Genomic DNA, 20924 nt, shown 5'->3' with positions numbered 1-20924 from the left:
CTCCACGCAGAAAGATTCCGGTGCCCCCACCGGGACGCGAACCGGCAACCTTCTTGCTGCGAGGCAACAGTGCTACCAACTGCGCCACCCTGCAGCCCCTTTAAAAACATTCACAAGGCAAAATAAAACAAATTGATGAAAATAATTGGTGTGTGTATATATATATATTTTAGCAAAATGATTGATGATAAAAATAATAATTAAAGCCCTCCAAAACACAGAATGAAATAATTATAAAAATAGTAAAGTAAAACCAGTAATGTATAAACTAATTATATATTTTTTAACATTTATTTTTAAATAAAAGCCAGAGTAGTTTTGCCTAAATGAATGAAATCCTGTAATGATACTGATGATCCACACCCCGAAATTAAAGTAATGTAATTGACATCCTGAAGCATCCCAACATTTTGATTTATATAAATCCAGTATACAAAAGATGTTGTAATTAAGCCGCCATCACGATGCTGCCTGAAATCAGACGATAAGATACAGTTTAGCATCGCTGAGGGGGAATCTGTCTCCACACAGCTGCATGCTGTGGCGTTACATAACCATCCATATGTACCCAACGCAAACGCACACACAGACATACAGCTGCACACGGAGCACACACTGTTCCTGCATTAACCGGATGTGCAAATAAATTCCACATCCAGATTAAATAAAACAAGATAAACGGTGCTGCGTTCACTGTCACCCAGTGAACGGGGACAAACACAAACAGCTGTAAAGGAGGCAGTAAATGTGTAATCTGTGATCTTTGGACTAAGATGAGACCCGGTCGCCACGGTAACAGCATCTTCCCGCCTGTCAGCATTGATGGTGGCGGACACACACACACATGTACGCTGCAGACCGGCTGCGACCACACACACACACACACACACACACACGCACACACAGTCTCTCCGGTGACCTCGTCCAGATGGGCCGAGCGAGCCGAGCGTCACCGGGAGGCCGAGTCACCGTGGCCCCGACAGATTTTGGCCCCGGGACTGTTTTTGAGCTCCACCACCTCCTCCATCCTCAGACGGAGGCCGGCGAGCTGCTGCAGCTCTGCGTCACGCTCTGCCGCCGTGCGTCAACGTTTACCCCAAAATAATCAGCTTCACTTTAGGTTTGAGACGTCTGAGGAAGACAGACTCTCGGTGTTTAAATCTGCATTTTGTTGCTGATTTACGGTTCTAACCAGAGCCACAAACCACCATTTATTCATCCAAAATGATGCGATGGTATATTCTCGTGGTTGATGATTGTCGTGGTTCTAAACAAAAAAAACACATCGTAATATCTTGTCAAACAAAACTATTTGCAAATTAAAGGTACCACAAATGTTGTTTCAGCCTCAAGGAAGTGTCCAGATGTCATGATTTTGACCTTTAATTTCCTGTCTACGGGGAAAGAGTAGTTATGTCACAATGTGTAGGTCTACACCTGCTGCTTTCGGTAACCGTGCACCTGTAAATACCAGAGCAGTTCAAAAATATAACCAAAGAAAATCTTTGTTGGACACAAAATGTATTTAACCAACTGAATGGTCACTTTGTCTGTTGATGAACTGAATGTTCCGCAGAGCACTGAGTGCACTCTACCTGCAGGCTTTATTGGTCTAAATGAATTATAAATCAACATAAAAAGCCGGTTTTTGCAGCATATTAAATCGCTGGAACCAGGTTATTTTATACAGAGATGATAACAACAGACTTGAAGCAGACCAGCTGCACATGTTCGTATGATTTCTGAAAATAAAAACTACTGATGGTAAAACAACTACTGAGGAACACAACACAGGGAGTCTGGTTCTTCTGCCACCAAAAATAAAAGATTATTCTTGGAAGGCTCTTGATGTAGAGCTTTTCTTCTTATGAAAGTAGCGTTGGAGATTGTCCCACCAATGAGAATTTGGTTGGATGAGAGAATATCGACCAAACCTGGACACTACAGACCAAAATACATCACAGCAGTCTGACAGACGTTGACTGGTTAGATCAGCTTCAATACAGATTATAGTGATTCTAATTGGTCAGAATGTGTTGGTATGTTTTAATGTGGATTTATTTACATCAGACTGAACGTGTGCATTTGGAACATCCATCCATCCATTATCCATACACCACTTAATCCTCACTAGGGTTGCGGGGGGCTGGAGTCTATCCCAGCTGACTCAGGGCAAAGGCAGGGGACACCCTGGACAGGTCACCAGTCTATCACAGGGCTACACTTAGAGACAGACAACCAAGCACACTCACATTCACACTTTCGGACAATTTAGAATCACCAATTAACCTCAACATGTTTTTGGACTGTGCGAGGAAGCTGGAGAACCTGGAGAGAACCCACGCTGCACGGGGAGAACATGCAAACTCCACGCAGGAAGATCCTGGGTGTCCTCACTGGGATGCGAACCAGCGACCTTCTTGCTGCGAGGCAACGATGCTAACCACCTTGCAGCCCGCCTCAGAACATGAAATAATATTTTCCTTATCCACGGTCATAGTGGAGACTCATTCGATCCGTTTCACTCCAGAGATGTGCTTTTTGTGTAACAAGATTTTATGATGTTACATTTTACATATGAAAAACTGTTCTTCAGTTCATGTATATACAACAACAATGCAATTTTACTGATCTCTTGTGGCAACTGCAAATAATGTTGATAACTGTAAGTGTTTTTGAAAAGTTTCAGAATAAAAACATCCAACTACAACACACATTTGAGTGAAGATGGTTTTGTTTAATGTCTGAGGTGGATGTTTGGGGCCATAAAATCACCTCATATATGAAGATGTGTGTTGCACCTTGTAGAACACATCAGCAGGATGTGTGGAATGATCGGGACCTGGACTTTAAAGTTAGAAAATGAACAGTAAATGCAACAATAAACGGGGGCGCCATGCATGATGTCAATACTGATCGACAGCTTCAGGTGTTTATGTTTTTTCAGGATACTCTGAAAAACTCAACCCTTCTCGTCTTTCTGTTCTGTCTTGCAGGTTTGTCAGCAGCCGTGAAGAAAACTCACTCATGTAAGTTCGCTGTTTTCTGTCTTTGTCGTCTGTCTGTTGGTTCGTCTGCTAGAAATGAGCACCAAAGTTCAGTTAACTCTGGTTTTAATGCTTTGGCTCGCTCACAACTTCTGCTTCATTAGCCAAAGAGCTAAAGTCACTTCCCACAGTCCTGAGCTCTTTGACAGGCCTGCTCACATTCTAATGCCTCCACAGCCAAACTCCGCCGCCTCAGTCGTACATAAATCCAAACTATTTGCATGACTAGACACCGCTGAAGCTCTTTCTGTGTTTGTAATATGCCTGAACTGACCGCTGAACTGAGATTCTTGAGGGCAGGAGGTCTCAGCTGATTCACTAGATGAGCTTTTGATGCAATTTCTGATCTCCGCGGTGCTCTGAAAGTTATTCTTCTCCACATTCCAACCAGTTTTTACTGTAAAACATGTAAGAAGTGTGAGTGTGCTGGATAGATGAGGACAAATGTGTGGCGGGGGACTGCTGCCAGCGCGGAGTCTCTCTCATTAGAGCTGATAAGGATGGATAATGAATGTGAGATCCTCCTGCAGTCGACCGTGCGTGGGACGATCGGAGGGAGGAACGCTGATCCTCCAGGCGCTGTGGAGGCATTTTCCAAACAACTCGTAACGTGCTGCTGTGAATCTATTGACGGGGTCTGATGAGGGGAGGCGGAGAGCTCCGGCGACAGTCGACCAGCCTTTCCAAGCGTAAATCATCCCCCTGTTCTGCCAATTTGGAGGAAGAATGAAGCTCCTGCTGCTCCTCAGTTTCCTCTCTCTGCTGGCAGGAGTCGTTCTCGCCTGCAGCACTCTGATATTTACTCAGCACGGCTGTTTTCAGGGAACTTAATCGTTTTCACTGATGCTCCGCAGCTCAGTCGGGGTTTGTTTTATGAAGCAGAGTGGGATGTTCAGTGGAGTGCCCTGTTAGCTTCAGTCCTTTCAGTTACTGCTGAAATGCGTCTTATTTAACTTTGCTTTGTGGAGGAAGTTTTCTGTGTTTCTGCACCGCACAGATTCACCGAAGCTACATGAGAGCAGGAGAGGCACTTAGATATCACACTGTTACTGTGGAGAGGGCAGGGTCTTGGTAAAATTATAACTCCTAACCCTCTGAATTTAAAGCAGCTTTTGGGAGTATTTTGCTGCTGTTTTATTTTAACTTACTGTGGGCTCACTTTTACTGCAATGTAAAGTCGTCGCCTTAAAGGAAACTTGTTGGAAATTGAACTACTCCCACAGATGTTACCAATACTGGAAAAAAGGGGGCTCCACATGCAATACGTATTCAACCATCCACAGTTTTACAGGCTCAACAAACTTGGTGTTTTTCACACTACTCTGCACATTAACGCTTCACCATGCTGAATGTATCTTCATTTGCTGACAACGTGCTCCTTTTTGTACAGTTTATGAGCCGTGCTGCTTTTATTTTATTGATCCAGTGTGATTTATTTTTCTCGTCGCCTTCTCTCTAGTCTGTGTAAACATCGCCTGCAGTTCAACCAAATAGTCCCAGATTTTTTTTGTCACTGGACTGTTGGTCAGAGCTGAGTCAGTTAGTTGATTAAGTTTTGCAGAATTTTTTCTTTTTTTTTCTTTTCAGGATGTGGTGCAACCCCCCCCCCCCCAAAAGCCCCTTCTGACTTTGTTTTTTCCAACGAAACACGTAGAATGAAGTGTTTTTTTTGAAGTAGGTTTGGTAAAATTTCCCAGTGAAACCACATGTCACACATAATTTGTTCAAAGGCTGTTGAAAAGTTGAAAGTCCAACTGTTGTTTCTGTTTTTACAGTTTCTGATTATAAATAGTGTAGTTTTGGTGATTTTGTAAAAGGCATTGCACCATCGGCGGGTTCTCAGGTTCACAGGGTTAAAACAGTGTGCGATTTCTGTGCGATTATTTTTCAAAACACAGACAGAGTGCTGTGTTATTCCCTGTTGCTTGAAAGTGGAACATCTTACAACAACCAGAATGCTTTGCGATCTTAAAAGGCTGCTGTTGGATTGACTTGATTAATTTGATTCGCACGATACCAACCACCTGAAGCTAGTGATGATAAAGTCCGGCAGCTGAGCTGAGAAAGATGGTGATCACCTGTGGGGAACAGGACTCTGTTTGGGAATATTTAGGGTCCAGATCGAGCTATACAGGTGAGCAGGCAAACATGACGAAGCTTTATATCATTATTTGTTACTAGATGAGCTTAATAACGACAGTATGTTTATCTGGAAGATTACATTTGCTATAAACCACCGCTGGTTTCATACTTACAGGGAGGCATCTGTTATTTTAGTATTTATTTTAGATTTAATCAATGTTAAGTTTTGGATGAAACACAGAAAACCTAATTCCCTCTTTTCATAAGATTCTCTGTTTAGTTGGTTTCTTTTGCCCCCTTGGGCATCAACAACCAACCAAGTGTAGTAAACAAACACTGCAGACTAACTTCAAGTCATCGCAACAAGTGCAAAATCTTTATTCTTAGCCTTACTGTACTTTATTTTTTGGGGTTTTTACTAGGCCTCATTTATATCCAATCACTGCAACATGTTAATTTCCCAGATGTGGAGTCAATAAAATTATTTTATCTTGTCTTATAGGACACTTATGCACATTGAGTTGATTAGAAAAGCTTAAAATTGAATTTATTTTTGCATCAAAAACTGTTAAAAATATGTTTTTATTCCTGCACTGAGTGAAATAAAAGATATATTTTAAACTGACAAACGTATATAAAAAGATTCCGATTCAGAAAAATGCTCAACGTCCATTTTTGTTTCTTTCATTGGAATTCTTTTCGCTTGTTAAAGTTATTTTCAGTCAACATTGTTTTCCAGAGCGCTGGTGCCGTTTGCATCCTCTGGGCTGAAGGTGAAGGTGAAGGGAGCTTTTAGGGACCTGCAGCAGCACCCGATCGTAGAAAATCAAGTGGATGTAGAAGATTTTTACCTTCTTCATGTTGCCGATGAACAGTCTGTTGTACATGCAGTGTGTGAAAGTGTTGCCTTTCTGACAGTGAGCAGTGATTTTCCTCTCTTCTGTTGCAGGATATGTTTAGATTTGTGCTGCTGGATGCTTGGATGTGAGCGTTTGACAGATTTCTGCTGAAGCTGCGTCTCTCAGTGGTTTTCTCGCCGTGTTATCTTCCTCTTTGGTTGTGTTTTTAGTTGTGTGTTCTTTTCTCACTCTCTCAGAGTTTGTTTCTCTTCCTTCCTCTTCGTGTCTCTCCTCCCTCTTGTTTCTTTGAACCGTTTGTTTTGTTGAACCGCAGTGAAGGAGGGCGGCAGCGCAAACATGGTGTGTGGGGTTTTTTTTTTGGGTTTTTTTTTCTTTTTGTGTGATGCTGATCTGTGCGAGTCTGTCCTGAAGAGGAAAGCTCAATTTTAATGGCAGAGAGAAAACTCAGTGAATACTAAAGCGAGACACAAATAGCAGCATGAACTCAACCATCCTTTCTTTAAATCACATTTAGAATTGTGTCTCTGTTTGTGGTCGTTTTGTTGTTGTTGTTCTGGCCCTTTTGTGTTACTGTTTTGTCTGTTTGTGATCAGTTTGTGGTTTTAGGTTGAATTTTGTGGTTGTTTAGTGTCCCATTGGTGCCACTTTGCATCTCTGTGCCATTTTTGTGTTACATCAGGAGAGAGGAAGTTAGACCACAAAACACCATTGCATTTCATCCATTGCGTGTCATTTTGTGTTTCCTTCACGTCATTACTTGGTCTCGTTATCGTCATTCTGTTTCTCTTTGATATCATTTAGTGTTTTGCAGCTTTCTTCTGTCTCTTTGTGGTCAATTTGTGCCCCTTTGTGGTTGTTTTGTTTTTGTTTTTTTTGTAATTTTGTGTCTTTATATTTAATTTAGTTTCTCTTTGGGATTGTGTTGTGTCTCTTTGGTGTTGTTTCTGTATTTGGAGACATATTCTTTCTATATGAGGTAGCTGTATGTTCTTCTGTGTCATTTTGAGTGTCACTGTGGACATTTTTTTTCTTTTTGTGAACAATCTCTGTCTCCTTATGGTCACTTTTGTGTAATTTTGTGTCTCTTTAGGGTCGTTCATGGACATTTTTTGTAATTTTGTGTCACGTTTGTGCATTTTTGATGTATTTTTGTCTCTGTGGCCATTTTCTGTCTGTTTGTCATCATTGTATGTGTGCTTTTGGTCATGTTGCGTCTGTATTAACATTTGGTTGCATGTTGGCCATCAGTGGTCATTTTGTGTCTCTTTATTGTTATATTACATCATTTTCTGTTTCTGGTTTCATTTTGTGCCTCTTTTGTGTCATTTTCTATCTATTTGTGCCTATTTTTTTTTTTTTTTTTAAAGTTTTAGGTCATTTGGTGTCTCTTTTTAATCAATTTGTGTCTCTTTGGTGTAATTTTGTCTAGTTGTTGCCATTTTCTGTCTTTGTGCCAATTTATGCCCGTTTGTGGTAATTTTATGTGTGTTTATGGTCATTTTGTTTGTCTTCATGTTTATTTTGCATTATTTTATGTCTCTTTGGTTTCATTTTGTGTCCGTTTTTGTTCATTTTGTACCATTTTGAGTCTCTTTGGGGTCATTTTGTGTCCCTTTGGAGTCATTCTGAGTGTCTTTGGCGTCATTTTATGGTTGTTTGTAGTCGTTTTGTGTCGTTTTATTTGTCTTTGATGTCATTTTGTCTGGTGGCCATTTTTTGTCTTTGTACCATTGTATGCATGTTCATTTTGTCATTTTGTGTGTCTTTATGGTTATGTCACATCATTTTATGTCAAATTGGTTTCATTTTGTGTCTTTTTGGTTATTTTGTACCATTAGGTGTCTCTTTAGGGTCATTCTGAGTGTCTATAGTGTAATTTTACGGCTGATCGTAGTCGTTTTGTGTCGTTTTATGAGTATTTTGCTGTCATTTTGTCTCTTGGTGGTTGTTGCATGTAACTTTGTGGTCATTTAACATCCCGCACCTGCTCGGCACCTGCTCTGTCCTCTCATTGGCTGAGAGCTGTGTCCGTCAGAGCGAGAGGGCGGGTCCTGTGCTATGACATCAGAGTCACGTGGCTCCTCATGCGGTGCGGAGCGCTGAGAGTCTGTCAGAGCTGCTGCTGATCTCACGCAGGACGCCGCCGCTGCTCGTTCCTCCTCCATGACTCTGGATTATAAATATGTATTTTGTCATTTCTGCCATGAAAGGTGAGTTAAAGCTGCGTGCGTCCGCGTTGCGTTACTTTTCGCTGTCAGAGTTTTGTGTTTGCGCTGCACATGAGTCCAGTCAAAGCTGTGCGTTTTAATCCGGGGAGATGCTCCACTCCGCCGGGGTTCGCGCGGCTCGGGCTCACCTCCTGCCGTCAGCTGAGAACACCTGGTGTCAGGCTTGTTGTTCACGCCTGGGTATCAACACTTTCCCTGGTTGTGTGCATGACATGTTGGAGTGAGAGGATGTGTGCAGTGGACCAGATGAGGATGTGACACATGAAAGTTGACCGTGTTTTTCAGTTCTGTCAGAGGAAACTGTGATTAAAGCATGTTGAACAGTGCACAGCAGAATGTGGAATATTTCATTAAAGACAGAGAAAGATCAGCTCAAGCTTCACATGTCTGAGGGTTTATTCATGCTGCTGCTGCTCCAGTCTGATCCACACTCAAATATCTCAGCAGCTACTGGATGGACTGTTGTGAAACTGTGTAGAAGTTGAGATGTTGAACTGCAGACGTGTTAAAGGTTCACTTGTGTTCTCTTAGGAAGAACAGTTAAGACTGAGAAAGCAGGCTGTACACCTGTGCAGGTGTTTGTGACGCCAGTCCAGTCTCCTTAAGGTCATTTCGTGTCTCTTTGGACGCATTTTGCATCTGTTTGATGTTGTTTTTTGCCTCTTTGTGGTCGTTTGTCTCTCATGAGGTCATTGTGTGTTGCTTTTGTAGCATTTCACATCTTGTTTGGGTCATTTCTGGTCTTTTTTTGTTGTTTTGTGACTCTCTGGGGTAAATTTGTGTCATTTTGGACTCGTATTTCATTTCTTTTTGGTCATCATGTGTTGCTGTAGAGAGTTTGTCTCTTTGAAGTCCTTTTGTGTCTCTTTAGTGTCACTTTGTGGTTGACTTTGGTCTGTTTGAAGGCGTTTTGGGTCATTTTGGGTCACAGACATTTTCTTCATGAGCATTTTTTTTTGTAATTTGTGGTGAATTTGTGCCCCTTTGTGGTCATATTGTGTCTCACTGGCAAAACTTTGTGTCATTTTGTGTCTCTTTGCCAGTGTTTTGTGTCTTTTTGTGTGTTGTGGTCATTATGTGCTCCTCTGTGGTTATTTTGTGGGTTTTTTGTGTATGATTTGGGAGATTTTTTTTTTTTACCTCTTTGGTGTCATTTTGCTGGTTTGTAGTTTAACTTGTAAGATTTTTAGTGTCATTGAGGTGGATTTTTCAATCCTGTTGGTTTAATTTAGCTTTTTTTGGTGTCCTTGTGTCTCCCAGTGTACATTTTGTGTCTCATCTTTGAGGGAGTCATTTTGGAGCTTTTTGGTGTTTTTTTTTTTTTTTTTTTTTTGCGTCTGTGAATAGTTTTTGTGGATGTTTGCATTTCTGCTGGTTTAGTTTTGCATCTCTTTGGTGTCATTGAGTCTCTTTGGGGGCATTTTATTTTTTTTGTGTGTATCTTTTTTGCATCTTTTTGTGGGCGGCTGTGGCTCAGGTGGTAGAGCGGTTGTCCTCTGATTGTAAGGTTGGTGGTTCGATCCCTGGCCCCTCCACAGTTGAAGTGTCTTTGGGCAAGACATTGAACCTGAAGTTGCTCCCAATGGCAGGCAGCACCTTGCATGGCAGCTCTGTCGCCATTGGTGTATGAATGTGTGCATGAATGGGTGAATGAGAAACACACTGTAAAGCGCTTTGAGTGCCGCTAAGGTAGAAAAGCGATATACAAGTGCAGTCCATGTACCATTTATGTCTGTCAGCAACTTTTTCATTTTTGTGGTGTCATTTTGCATTGTTTTCATGTCATTCTGTGTCTCTTTGTTGATATTTTTTGTCTCTTTTTGCATCTCTTTCTGATTCTTTGGTGTCACTTTGCAGATTTTTGCTGTTCTTTGTCTCCTTGTGTCCTTTCATATTTACAAGGTGTGTCAGAAAAGTTCCAGGACTGGTGTCACAAAAGATATATTTCAAACCCAACCCACAAAATACAAGTTTTTCCCTTCAAAGTAATCCCCCTGGAGTCTGACGCACTTTCCCAGCCTTCTCTGTCCTGGAACTTTTCCGACACACCTCGTACTTGTGGTCATTTGGTATCTTTTTGTGTCATTTTGTGACTTCTTGCAATTGTTACGGGTCTTTTTAGTAATGATTTGCATTTTTTGGGATGTTTTCTTGGTGTCATTCTGTGTTTCTTTAAGGTCATTTTGTGTTTTTGCTGCTAGTTTAGGACCTCTTCTAATTGGGAAGTGAATTATCTTGAATAGTCTTGTTTTGATACAGCCCCAATCAGTGACTAAAAAGCAAAATCAGCTATAATTTGTTGAAGATGCTGAAACTGGAAAGTACAAACGAATATCTTGGCAGTTCTTCATGTAACCTGTTGCTCTGATCTTATTCACTGTTTGTGTCTGAAATGTTGTTAAGCTGAAGAAGCAAAAATCCTTCTTACTCCGTGTGAATCTGCAGAGTTCACTGGGAGTTTATATCTGCAGATCCAGCTGTTCCCACAATGCAACGCACTTCAGACATTCAGCCAGACTGTGATGTGTGGTGTGTCTGCATTACATTTTACACACACTGAGTCATTAGTGGAGCTCAGTGTCAGTGTTGAGTTGTTAAATCTGCAGTATATTTTCTGTTTGTTCCATGAGAACTGCGCTTTACTTCAGTGTCGGCTGTTGTTCATTCGGAGCAGCTCCGAGTGTTTCTCCTCTTGGAAGAAACTTTTCATTCATTTGAACCGGTCAGATCTGTATTTTCCAGCAGTCTTGGCAGCTGCATTGTGTGTGTCTTTTGTGCATCGGTGCATGTGTGTGTACATGTGTGTGTTTTAAAGCCGTCTGGTCCAGATTCACAGTCTGTGAGAAAACGCTGCAGGAGGCGTTTAGCCAGCCTGTTATGTCACAGGATTACAACAGCCAGGAGATTATTTAACTGTTCGGCGGCGGGAGGAGGGGAGCGGATGACATCACTGGTGACATCACTCCATCCTCGGCCACTGAAACGCATAAAGAAACATCTGAATGTGACAAACATCAGTCCAGTGTCCAGCGTTTGGCCATTCATGGTTTGATTTTGAAGAGATTTCTTCTAAAAACGGAAAAAAATAGAGCAAACTATTTCCCACCTGAATGTGTCTATTTACTGGACAGTGTCTCTTCACGCCTTACATTAATTAACTGTCCTGTATGAAGAAATACAATCTGTAGTCGTGCAAGAATTATCTGCTGCCTTTTGTTAAAAGTTCTAAAGAGAAGTCCAACCTGTAGTTTGTCCTGGATTTTCCTGTGTAAGAAAAAAACAAGATGCAGTCATCCTGGAGTTATTGTTTGCCCTAGAAATTCATACAGAACTTATTCTGCATCGACATGTACAAGCTAGAGTCATTCCATAATTATTTATCAAAAAAACAAAACAGAACAAGCGATTGTCATCCAGAAAATATCCAGTACCCTGTACCACCAAACACAAGTTGGACCTTCCAGGAATTATCGACTACGCTGCAGCAACAAGCATAAACTGTGAAATGATCCAGTACCACCTACCACCAAACAGAAACTGGGAATCCTGAAATCATCGACTTCCTTGTACCAACAGGTACAAACTGGATCATCCAGAAATGATCTACCCTGGAGCACCATACTCAAGTTGCAGTATCTAGAATTTATCTACTACCATGTACCAACATTCACAAGCTGGAGCATCTGGAAACTATCCAGTACCCTGTACCACCAAACACAAGGTGGACCTTCCAGGGATTATCTACTGCGCCACAGCAACAAGCATAAACTGAGCGTCCAGGTGTTATCTGCCACCCTGTACCAACAAGTACAAGCTGGGGTATCCAGGAACTATCTATTACCATGTAAGAGCAGCCAGAAATGATCTACAACCCTGTATACCATACTCAAGCAACAGCATCTACAAATTGTCCACAACCTTGTACCATCAAACCTAAACCGGAGCATCCATGATTTATCTACTACCCTGCACCTCAAAGAACCAGCTGGATCATCCAAAAATGCTCCTGATAAATAAGCACAAACAGCAGTTATCCAGGAATGATCTACTACACTGTGCCACCAAGCACATACTGGAGCACACAGGAATTATCCACTACCCTGTGCCACCAAGCACATACTGGAGCACACAGGAATGAACCGCTGCCCTTTGAAAAGCAGAAAAAGCTACCGTTGATCAGGAATTTGCTACCACTTATGAACAAGCACAACCTACAGTCATCCATCAGTTATCCACTGCCTGTAAAATCAAACACATCCAGGAATTACACACTGCTCAATATAAACAAGCACAAGTTGCAGTCATTCAGGAAATATCTATGACCGTTGTTAGGCATCTTCTCATTTCTTAAACCACTTCTCCGGTTTTCATGGTGGTTTGTGGTGCGTTCAGGTGCAGCCTGGACTTTTGCCCCACTTTATTGAGCAGCCGTAGTGTAAAAACAGTAAAGAAAGACTTTTTATTCCAGGAAATTTACTCTGAAAACCAAGTTTGCCTAAGGAAGCGATAAAACCTGGAAAGCCATGAAAATAAAGAGTAAAATCACACTCGAGCTGAACTTGAGCTGCTGCAGAAGATAAAGCAGGAGGCGTTTTTTTTTCTTTTTTCTTTTTTTTTTATTCCCAACAAACCTCGACACGTTTCAGAGGCTGAGCGGCGTCTCTCCTCTCTCCTCCTGCTTTGATCTGCTTATTATTTCTTCAGAACTCCGTTTCATATAATTTATCCATCAGGGATTCGTTTTGCCCGAGCTTTAGCATTTTTGGAGTAAACAGCGGTGGCTCTCATGAAATTCTTCCAGCTCATTAGCCTTCACTTAGCGCCGCCATGCTGCTAATTACACATGATGCTGTGGTTTCTGTACGGCGTCCGCTGGGAAAACTCTCCTGCAGCTCCGAATGAAACCACTGCAGACTGAGAATCAGACACCTGCATCTGCAGCTTCCAGCTGCTTCACTGCAAAGATGCTGCAGATAAACTCAGATTTTTAGCCTTTATTTGTTCATATTTTGGGAAATAACAATTTTTAATTTCTCCAAACATTCCTTTTGCAAATAGGGGAAAAGATTTTTATGCAGTGAAAGAATTTTATCTGAAAATCTGACCTGATAATTTTTTTAATATGTATTTTTTTTATTTTTGATCCATTGACAACCATTTTGTCTTTATTTTTTGAAAAATCTTTGTTGTTTTTGTCCTTTATGTGTTATACTTGTTTTTCTCACAAATCTATCTTGAATTCTTTTTATTCCCTCTTTATGTTTTTTTTTTTATACTTTTTTTCTTCATTTTGTTTCATCATTTTACATTTTCCTTCTTTTAAAAAGGCTCTTTTCAATCACCCTTTTCATTTTTTTCTTTACAAAACCCCAATTTATTTTAGATTTCTTTTTAATTCCATTTTCTAAAGAAATATTTTTTTTCTTTCTTCATTAACAGATGTTCCTTTAAAATTTGTTTAAATATTTTGTCTCTTTTATATTTATTTTTCCTTTATTTTCTTTTTAATTTCTCTCTCCCCAAAAAAGTTTATTCTATTTTTTTTCATAAATCTATCTATATTTATCTCATACTTCCTTTTTTCTCCTTTTCACCCTTTTTTAAATTCTCCTTTTCAAATGTTTGTCGTTTTTTAAGATTGTTTCAGTTTTTATTTTTTTCCCCCCCAATTAGTTTTTCTTTTTTTTCCTTCATATTTGTCTAAACACTGCTGAGCTGGGATGAAGCAGGGTATATCAATGACTCATGCATGAACCTTGGATGTCGTGTGACACACAGTGAGGTCAGCGAAGCCTCTCACAGGCAGAAATCTAACAGCAGGCAGCTGCTTCCAGATGTGCTGTCCTTTGTCTTTTCACATTGTTTCAGCAAGTTTTGGCTGAATGTGTTCGTCATCAGTTGAGATAAAACCTCTGTATCAACAGTCCAGATAAACAGAGCAGTTTTTGGATGAAGACAGATGAATTTAAAGTGACGTAACGTCGATGCATGTGGAGGTGAAGCAGAGACTCAGATTACTGAGCCGACCTGCTGGATCGGTGACTAATCGACCCTCCAACTGTGGCTGATGAACAAGCTGCTGCTTCGTCTGCTGACAGGCTGAGCTGGCGTGTTGCTGCTCCATGTGTGCCGCCATATGTCCGCCGTTATTACATCCACTCCGAGACGACGTGGACGCTGGACGCTGGACGAGGAGATTAAAGAACAGAATCTGTTCACAACGTGTTGTTCCCTCCTACCACACCTGCCCATGAGCAAGGCCTTCATCCACAGAGGACTACGTCCCTGCATCATTCCAGCAGCAGCTGTGGTCTAAACTGGACCTGATGTGCACTCAGACATCTGAAACCTAAACACAACCAGACCTCGTGTCCATGTAAACACAGAGCTCCTGATTCAGACGTCATCAGCACGTTAAATGGTCGCTATCAGTAGTTTTCGCGCTGTAGATATCAACAGCTACCTGCACTTTATCAGCCACCATGATCATCACTAAACAGAAAGTAAACCAGATTATGTAAGTGACCTCCTGTGATCTGGGGAAGAGATGCATCACAGCCAATAAATGGAGCGATGATGTGCTGCTGAGTAAACCACACTCCACAAAGTACTTGTTTGGGCTCATCAATTAGCAAAACAGTTCCCTATTTTGTTTTGTTTGAATTATGAAAACTGAATGAATAAAATTCTTTTTAACCAACAAACTAAATGAAGTCAGTGGTGTTAGCTTTTTCACTGCAATTCAAAAGTTTTACCACTTAATTTATCATAAACTAGGTTGTTCAGACTAGTATTTCCACATATTTACAAGGAATTTTAGGTCCTATATTTATTTAACGAGTATATTTTTGAACACAAGCTTTAAAGTTGACAGCGCAAGTAACATTTTCATCTAAAAGTATTTTACGTTTAACTTTTTAATAACTTTTATTGTCATTTGAAAAGTGGTCCTGTACGTTAAAAAAAAAAAAAAAGTTATTTCTTTCATATATTTTGTTCGTTTAAATTTTTTTTAAAAAGTTTACTTTTTATATATATATTTGTCCTTTTATTATTAATTTTTTTACTTTTGCCTTTTCAGTTTTAAATTGCTTTCTTTTCTTTTTCCAAAAATTAATAATACTTGTCACCCTTTAACAGTTGTTATGGTAACGAGATAATCAGCGTTATTTTCCTGTGTTGTCGTTAGTTTTAATGAAGTGATTTTATGAGCCAAACTATTAGTTTTGCAAGGGATAATGTCTTTACTGTTAATCGTCTTCCTGTTGGTCAACTGATTCAAAGACTGGAAATTAAAACTCGTCGGTGTCGTAATAAAGCCTCTCTTTATGCTACAAGTGTTGCTGGAGTTGTGACCTTCTCTGTTCACTCTGGAGCTGGATGAAGCTGTGACAGAAGTCCCTCCTCTGCATGACTGCATATATGTTGAGGAAGAGGAGAATGATCAGTGTGGAATCTGTGAGGAGGATGAAGGCTGGGAGGAAGATGAAGAGGAGGCAGAGTGAGCTCTCTGAGGGAGCTTCATACGCAGGACCAACACTCCTCTGCTTCAACCGAATCACAAACAGCGATCCTCCGTCGCCGCTCTGCTGCCTGACGAACATGAAAAGCTTTTCTGTGGTTTGATGGCTGCAGCTCTGACGGCTGATGAGTCATTAAAACAATTTCCCCTCAGGATTGCTGATGTAAAGACTCGCTGACGAGGACGGCGTGTTGTCACATCTTACTTATCAAACCAAAGGTCAGCCGGAGCTGCAGGACAAAATCAATATCATGATAATGATCATTGCTCTATCTCAGTGTATTTTATTCAATTCCCAAGCAGCAAGACAACACTGGATGCTTTGTTCTGTATTTTCAGTGGTTTTAATGTCCACCAGCCGCCATTGTTTTCATTATTAACTCAGCAGGCTTGAAAGGCATGCTATGTTTTAAAAAAAAATAAAAAATCACAGAATTACATCTCTTGTCAGAGCCAGAAACTATAAATATGGAAACATTTGTTGAATTTTCAACTTTCTGAGAGTCATTGAACCAATCCTGTGACAAAAAATAACCAAATTTATGCTTTAATCATGATTTTTAAGAAATCTAAATCACTTTATTTCACTTGTCTTCTTTAAAAAAACATCTCCAAAGTGATGTCTTTTCTCAGAGCCAGACGATGGAATTGGATTTTCAACTTTCTGAGAGTTGGTGAAGGAATTGTGTAACATGCATGAAAACAAACAACTGTAAACTTGAAATCTAGATCGTTTCTCAAAATCGCTTCCTTTGTCATGTCTTGGACTTTTAGTGATGCTGTTGTCATTGTCATGCTCTGGTTCTGCTTTCAAATGATCTGATTCATGACTATCACTAAAACTTCCTCCTCATCATCCTCAGCAGTAGCCTCAGGTTCATCTTCATCTGCAGAGCTGTTATTGTCATGAAAGATCCTCCAGTAACAAAGAAAATACAGTTCTGTACTGAACCTGTAACCCAGGTACTGCACAGGCTTGTTACTGTGAGAGTTAGTCGGTAAAAACAGAATTCTTCATTATTGTCTGTATTTATTCACTTTAACACTGAGTTAAATGCTGCCACACAGTCCCTGAAGTGTGCATTCAAGGGTTAAAGTCATGCAAATCCTGATTTTCAGTGTACGATTGGCACTTTTTCTTACACCTTGTAGAACTACTCGGATTTCCAGTCATCTTCCTCGTCGCACTTCATTTTTCTCATAAGCCAAAGAAGTACAAAAACACTCGATGGCCTTCACGGCTCCTCTGCCGAGTCTGTAGAGAGGAAGCTGGTGGACTTTAAAAGGAGAATAAAAGAAAACAAAGCAGATGTTTGCAGCTGGATGTATAAATAACTACTGCTCCCGCATCGGCTCTAATTTCAGGCGGTGGCTTTGTTGAACGTCCTCTTTGATGTCGAACTGCAGAATTCAGACGGGATTAACACTCAGAGAGCTAATTACTGCAGAGAGGAAGCTGCAGCACAGAGGCCTGAATGTGTGTGGCTGCACTGACGAGGAGGCCGTTCGCAGCGATCGGTGTGTGTGCGAGACGCTTTTTTAAACATTTTAGGGTGCGTTCACAAGGTTCATCACTGTGTAGGAAAGAGGAAAAGCTGAAACAAAGTAATATTTGCCATGAGCTCCTTTTGCTTTTTTAAACAGCTCTCCTTGACACACTTTGATTTTTCAGGGTTCTTGGAAAACCGTTGTTCTGGTTCAGTCTGTCTCAGTGTCTCTCTTCATATTATGCCACTGTGACTCCATGGTGCTGAGGTCACGGCTCTGGAGTTGGACTCATTTCAATCTTGGCTAAGAACTAGTTTTGGGTTAGTTTTGAGACTCTTGTGAACCTGATTGGATCTGAATTTTGGACTGCTGTGGTTCTGATTATGGATCTAATTTGGGAATACTTAAGAGCAAGTTTGATATTGTTTGTACCTGATCTTAGACTAGTTTAGGACTAGTTTTAGTCTGGTGTTTGACTTTTGTTAACATTGTTTGGGACCTGATTTTGGAATTCTTGACAGCAAGTTTTAGGCTTTTGGATCATGGTTGTGAAATGTGCTGTGGACTAGTTTTGGAGTGTTTTGAGCCCGGTTGAAGATTCAATTTTGGAATTGTTCAGAATTAGTCTGACTTTAGTGGACCTAGTTTTAAAGCTTGATTTTAGAATACTTCAGGACTACTTTTGCACCTGGTTATGTATGTAATTGTACACCACATTTTGGAATAGTTTAGGGCTAGTTCTAGACTGTTTTTGTCAACCTGGTTATGGACCTAATTTTGGAATAGTTTAGGACTAGATTTAGACCTTTTGGCCTGAGTTTTGTCTTATATTTTTAGTGGTTTTAGAGTTTAGCACCAGTTTTGGACCTGGTTGTTTACAGATGTTTTTATTTTTTACTTTTCTGGACGTAGTTGTAGACTTGATTTTGGAATAGTTGGAATATTTGAGGAAAAGTTTTAGACTATTGTGGGCCAGATTGTGTACCTGGTTTTAGACTGTATTTTGTATTTGTTTTGGGCTACTTTTAGACTATTTTGAACCAGGTTATGTGCTTTGGTTCAGACTTTATTTTGGAATAGTTTAGGACTACTTGTACTATTTTGGATCAGGTTGTGGACCTGATATCAGAATAGTTTCAGGATTAGTTTTTGACTGTTTTAGACCTGGTTTTGCACCAGATTTAGGAAGAGTTTGAGACTAGTTCTGGACTGTTTTTGACTTTTCTTTTTTAATGATTGTCAACCTTGTTTTGGATCTGCGTTTGGACTGGTGTAGGAGAACATCTTGGAGAACATGCCTCAGTTCTTCTGCGGCGTCAGTCTGTATTAGAGTCCTCTGTCTCTTAATGTTATTCATGAATGGCTCAATGACCAATGGGGCAACTTCCTGGTGGGATTGTGTCCTGGTGAAGAATTTGCCTTTGCTTCTGTACATTGAACAAGCTGCTAATTGTGGCCAAATCTCAGACTCCATTTGCAGAAATACAGCTCCAACACTGCAGTGAGCCTCCAGCAGACTTCAGTGGTGCTCTGCAGCTCTTCCACCAACAAACTGCCTTCTGTTGGAGCCACATAGTTAAGGTTTATAGAGCTGCTGCCATTTCACCTCAAGTGTTTCTGTGCATTGGTGAATTTTGGCTTTTTGTCTGCAAGCCTTCCATATGAACCACTTCTGACTTGTGTTGACTGTAGATCTGTGTATCGTGGTTCCAGTAGCTTCTGATGGGACTAAATCTGCTGCATTCTTCTTGTGGCTGACGATCATTGAGCTTAATGTTGTGTTGTAGAATAATCAACACATTTTAAAGCATGTCTGCGTAGATCCTTAGTCCTACAGGTCACGGTGATCGTAGGAGCTTCAGTAAAAAGCAACCGGACTTTGCTTTTTGGTTCTTGCACATCTCACCCAAGAGGCTTCTTCTTTGGTTCTGAAATTTAGTTGCTTTTTTACTGAACCTTTCAGGAGCACAGATTTTAAACATTTATCAGCTTGGCGGATGTAAAAGCTGCCGGTTTGTACGTTGTGCTAAATGGCCTGTAAAATGGCCTCCATTCCTTGTTATCCCAGCTGCACGGAAATCAAGGAGTTCCAGGAGAATGCCTTTTGTAAAATTTCTTATGGGAAAAGGTGGAAACAGAAAAGATTCACGTTAGTAACTTAGAAATGCTCACACCTCTAGACAGTTGCAATGCACAGTCAAGGAAAACAAATAAATCTAAACTTGAAATCTAGATATTTTTTAGAAATTGCTTCCTTCTTCATGTCTTGAAATGTATGGACTTTTGGTGACGTTGTCATTGTCATGCTCTGCTTTCAAATGATCTGATTCATGAATATCACTAAAACTTCCTCCTCATCATCATCAGCAGTGGTAGCCTCAGGTTCATCTGCAGAGCTGTTACTGTCATGAAAGATCCTCCAGTAACATAGAAAATGCAGTTCTGCACTAAACCTGTAACCCAGGTACTGCACAGGCTTGTTACAGTGAGAGTTAGTTGGTAAAAACAGGATTCTTCATTATTGTCTGTATTTATTCACTTTAACACTGAGTTAAATGCTGCCACACAGTCCCTGAGGTGTGCATCTAAGGGTTAAAGTCATGCAAATCCTGATTTTCAGTGTACGATTAAAACTTTTTTTTACACCTTCTCACACCTCAAGACATTTGCAATGCAAAGTCAAGGATGTTGTCAAGGTTGAACATACTTTGCATAGACAACATAGCAATAAGACTTCTCAAAGCCAAGCATCCCAGTTGTAATTAAGACTCAGATTTTGACATGAACACTGACATGCTGTAGGTCGCCCACTCACAAACCACATTAGTGTTTTTTTTTTCTTTAAATTGTGGCAAATTCTTCTTGTTATAGGAATGAAAAATGACACCGGAGCCACTTTATGTTACACCTGAAACACCACATATAAACGGTTAAAAGGGAAAATGAAGATTTATAATCAGTAACTTATCACCAGTTTTGTGTCCTTATGTCCATTTCAGATTTCAGAACACTTTGTAGCTGCAGGACAAGTTATTGGTTCGTTAACACCGGTGACATTTCAGTTCTTTTGTCTAGATTTCAACACTCAGAAATGACGAACAACTTGCAGCGTCCTGTGGTCTCACAATAACATTTTGTTCCTCTAAAGTGATGCCTGTGCAAACCAGCACTTTGTGAAACAGAGAGATTACCACATTCAGCTCGTGTGCGCTCGCTCTTGTTGTGCTCGTAGCTGTAAAAACATGTGGTTTGTAACGTCCACAGCAGGAAACCACCGATGGCACCTGTGAATGTCATCGTTTCAAAATGTCCTTTTTTTTTTTTTTCTATTTTGAAAAATGTGCTGAGACATCACAATATTTCAGATTGATCTGTTTACTGCCTCACTGGGCCTTATTTAACATCACAAGCACAAAGCGCTGCATTTAACTTATTGAACTTGTGCAATGATGATAGAAATGAAAAACAACAAACAGAGATCAAAATTGATATCCCGATTCCAGCACAGCGAATGAATAGTTTGCTATTCAGACACAGTGAAGCGTAAAAGGGAATTCTTTTTTATTATCAATTAATCTGCTAATTGCTTTCATAATTAGTAATTATTAGGACAATAAAATGTAAAAATGCTTTAAAAACCCCAAAGCGATGTCCTCAAAGATCTTATTGTTGGGTTTAGGCCCTGAAAATATTAAAT

The 20924-nt window shown here is 40.3% G+C and overlaps 1 protein-coding gene across 1 annotated transcript in view; it reads left to right on the top strand.

Annotated features, from left to right (window-relative positions):
- Positions 1 to 8088: 8088 nt before the first annotated feature.
- The window catches only part of LOC103362610 (nuclear receptor ROR-alpha-like), a 39438-nt gene continuing 26602 nt past the window's right edge, over positions 8089 to 20924 (top strand). Inside the window, exon 1 of the mRNA XM_008289014.1 lies at positions 8089 to 8199. Within this exon, the coding sequence (XP_008287236.1) occupies positions 8172 to 8199 (28 nt within the window). The 5' untranslated portion in view covers positions 8089 to 8171. The remainder of the gene's footprint in view (positions 8200 to 20924) is intronic.

The sequence above is a fragment of the Stegastes partitus genome, unplaced genomic scaffold, assembly GCF_000690725.1.
Source record: "Stegastes partitus isolate 25-593 unplaced genomic scaffold, Stegastes_partitus-1.0.2 Scaffold588, whole genome shotgun sequence".
Taxonomy (NCBI): Eukaryota; Metazoa; Chordata; class Actinopteri; family Pomacentridae; genus Stegastes; species Stegastes partitus.
This window is presented reverse-complemented; position numbering and strand designations above follow the sequence as displayed.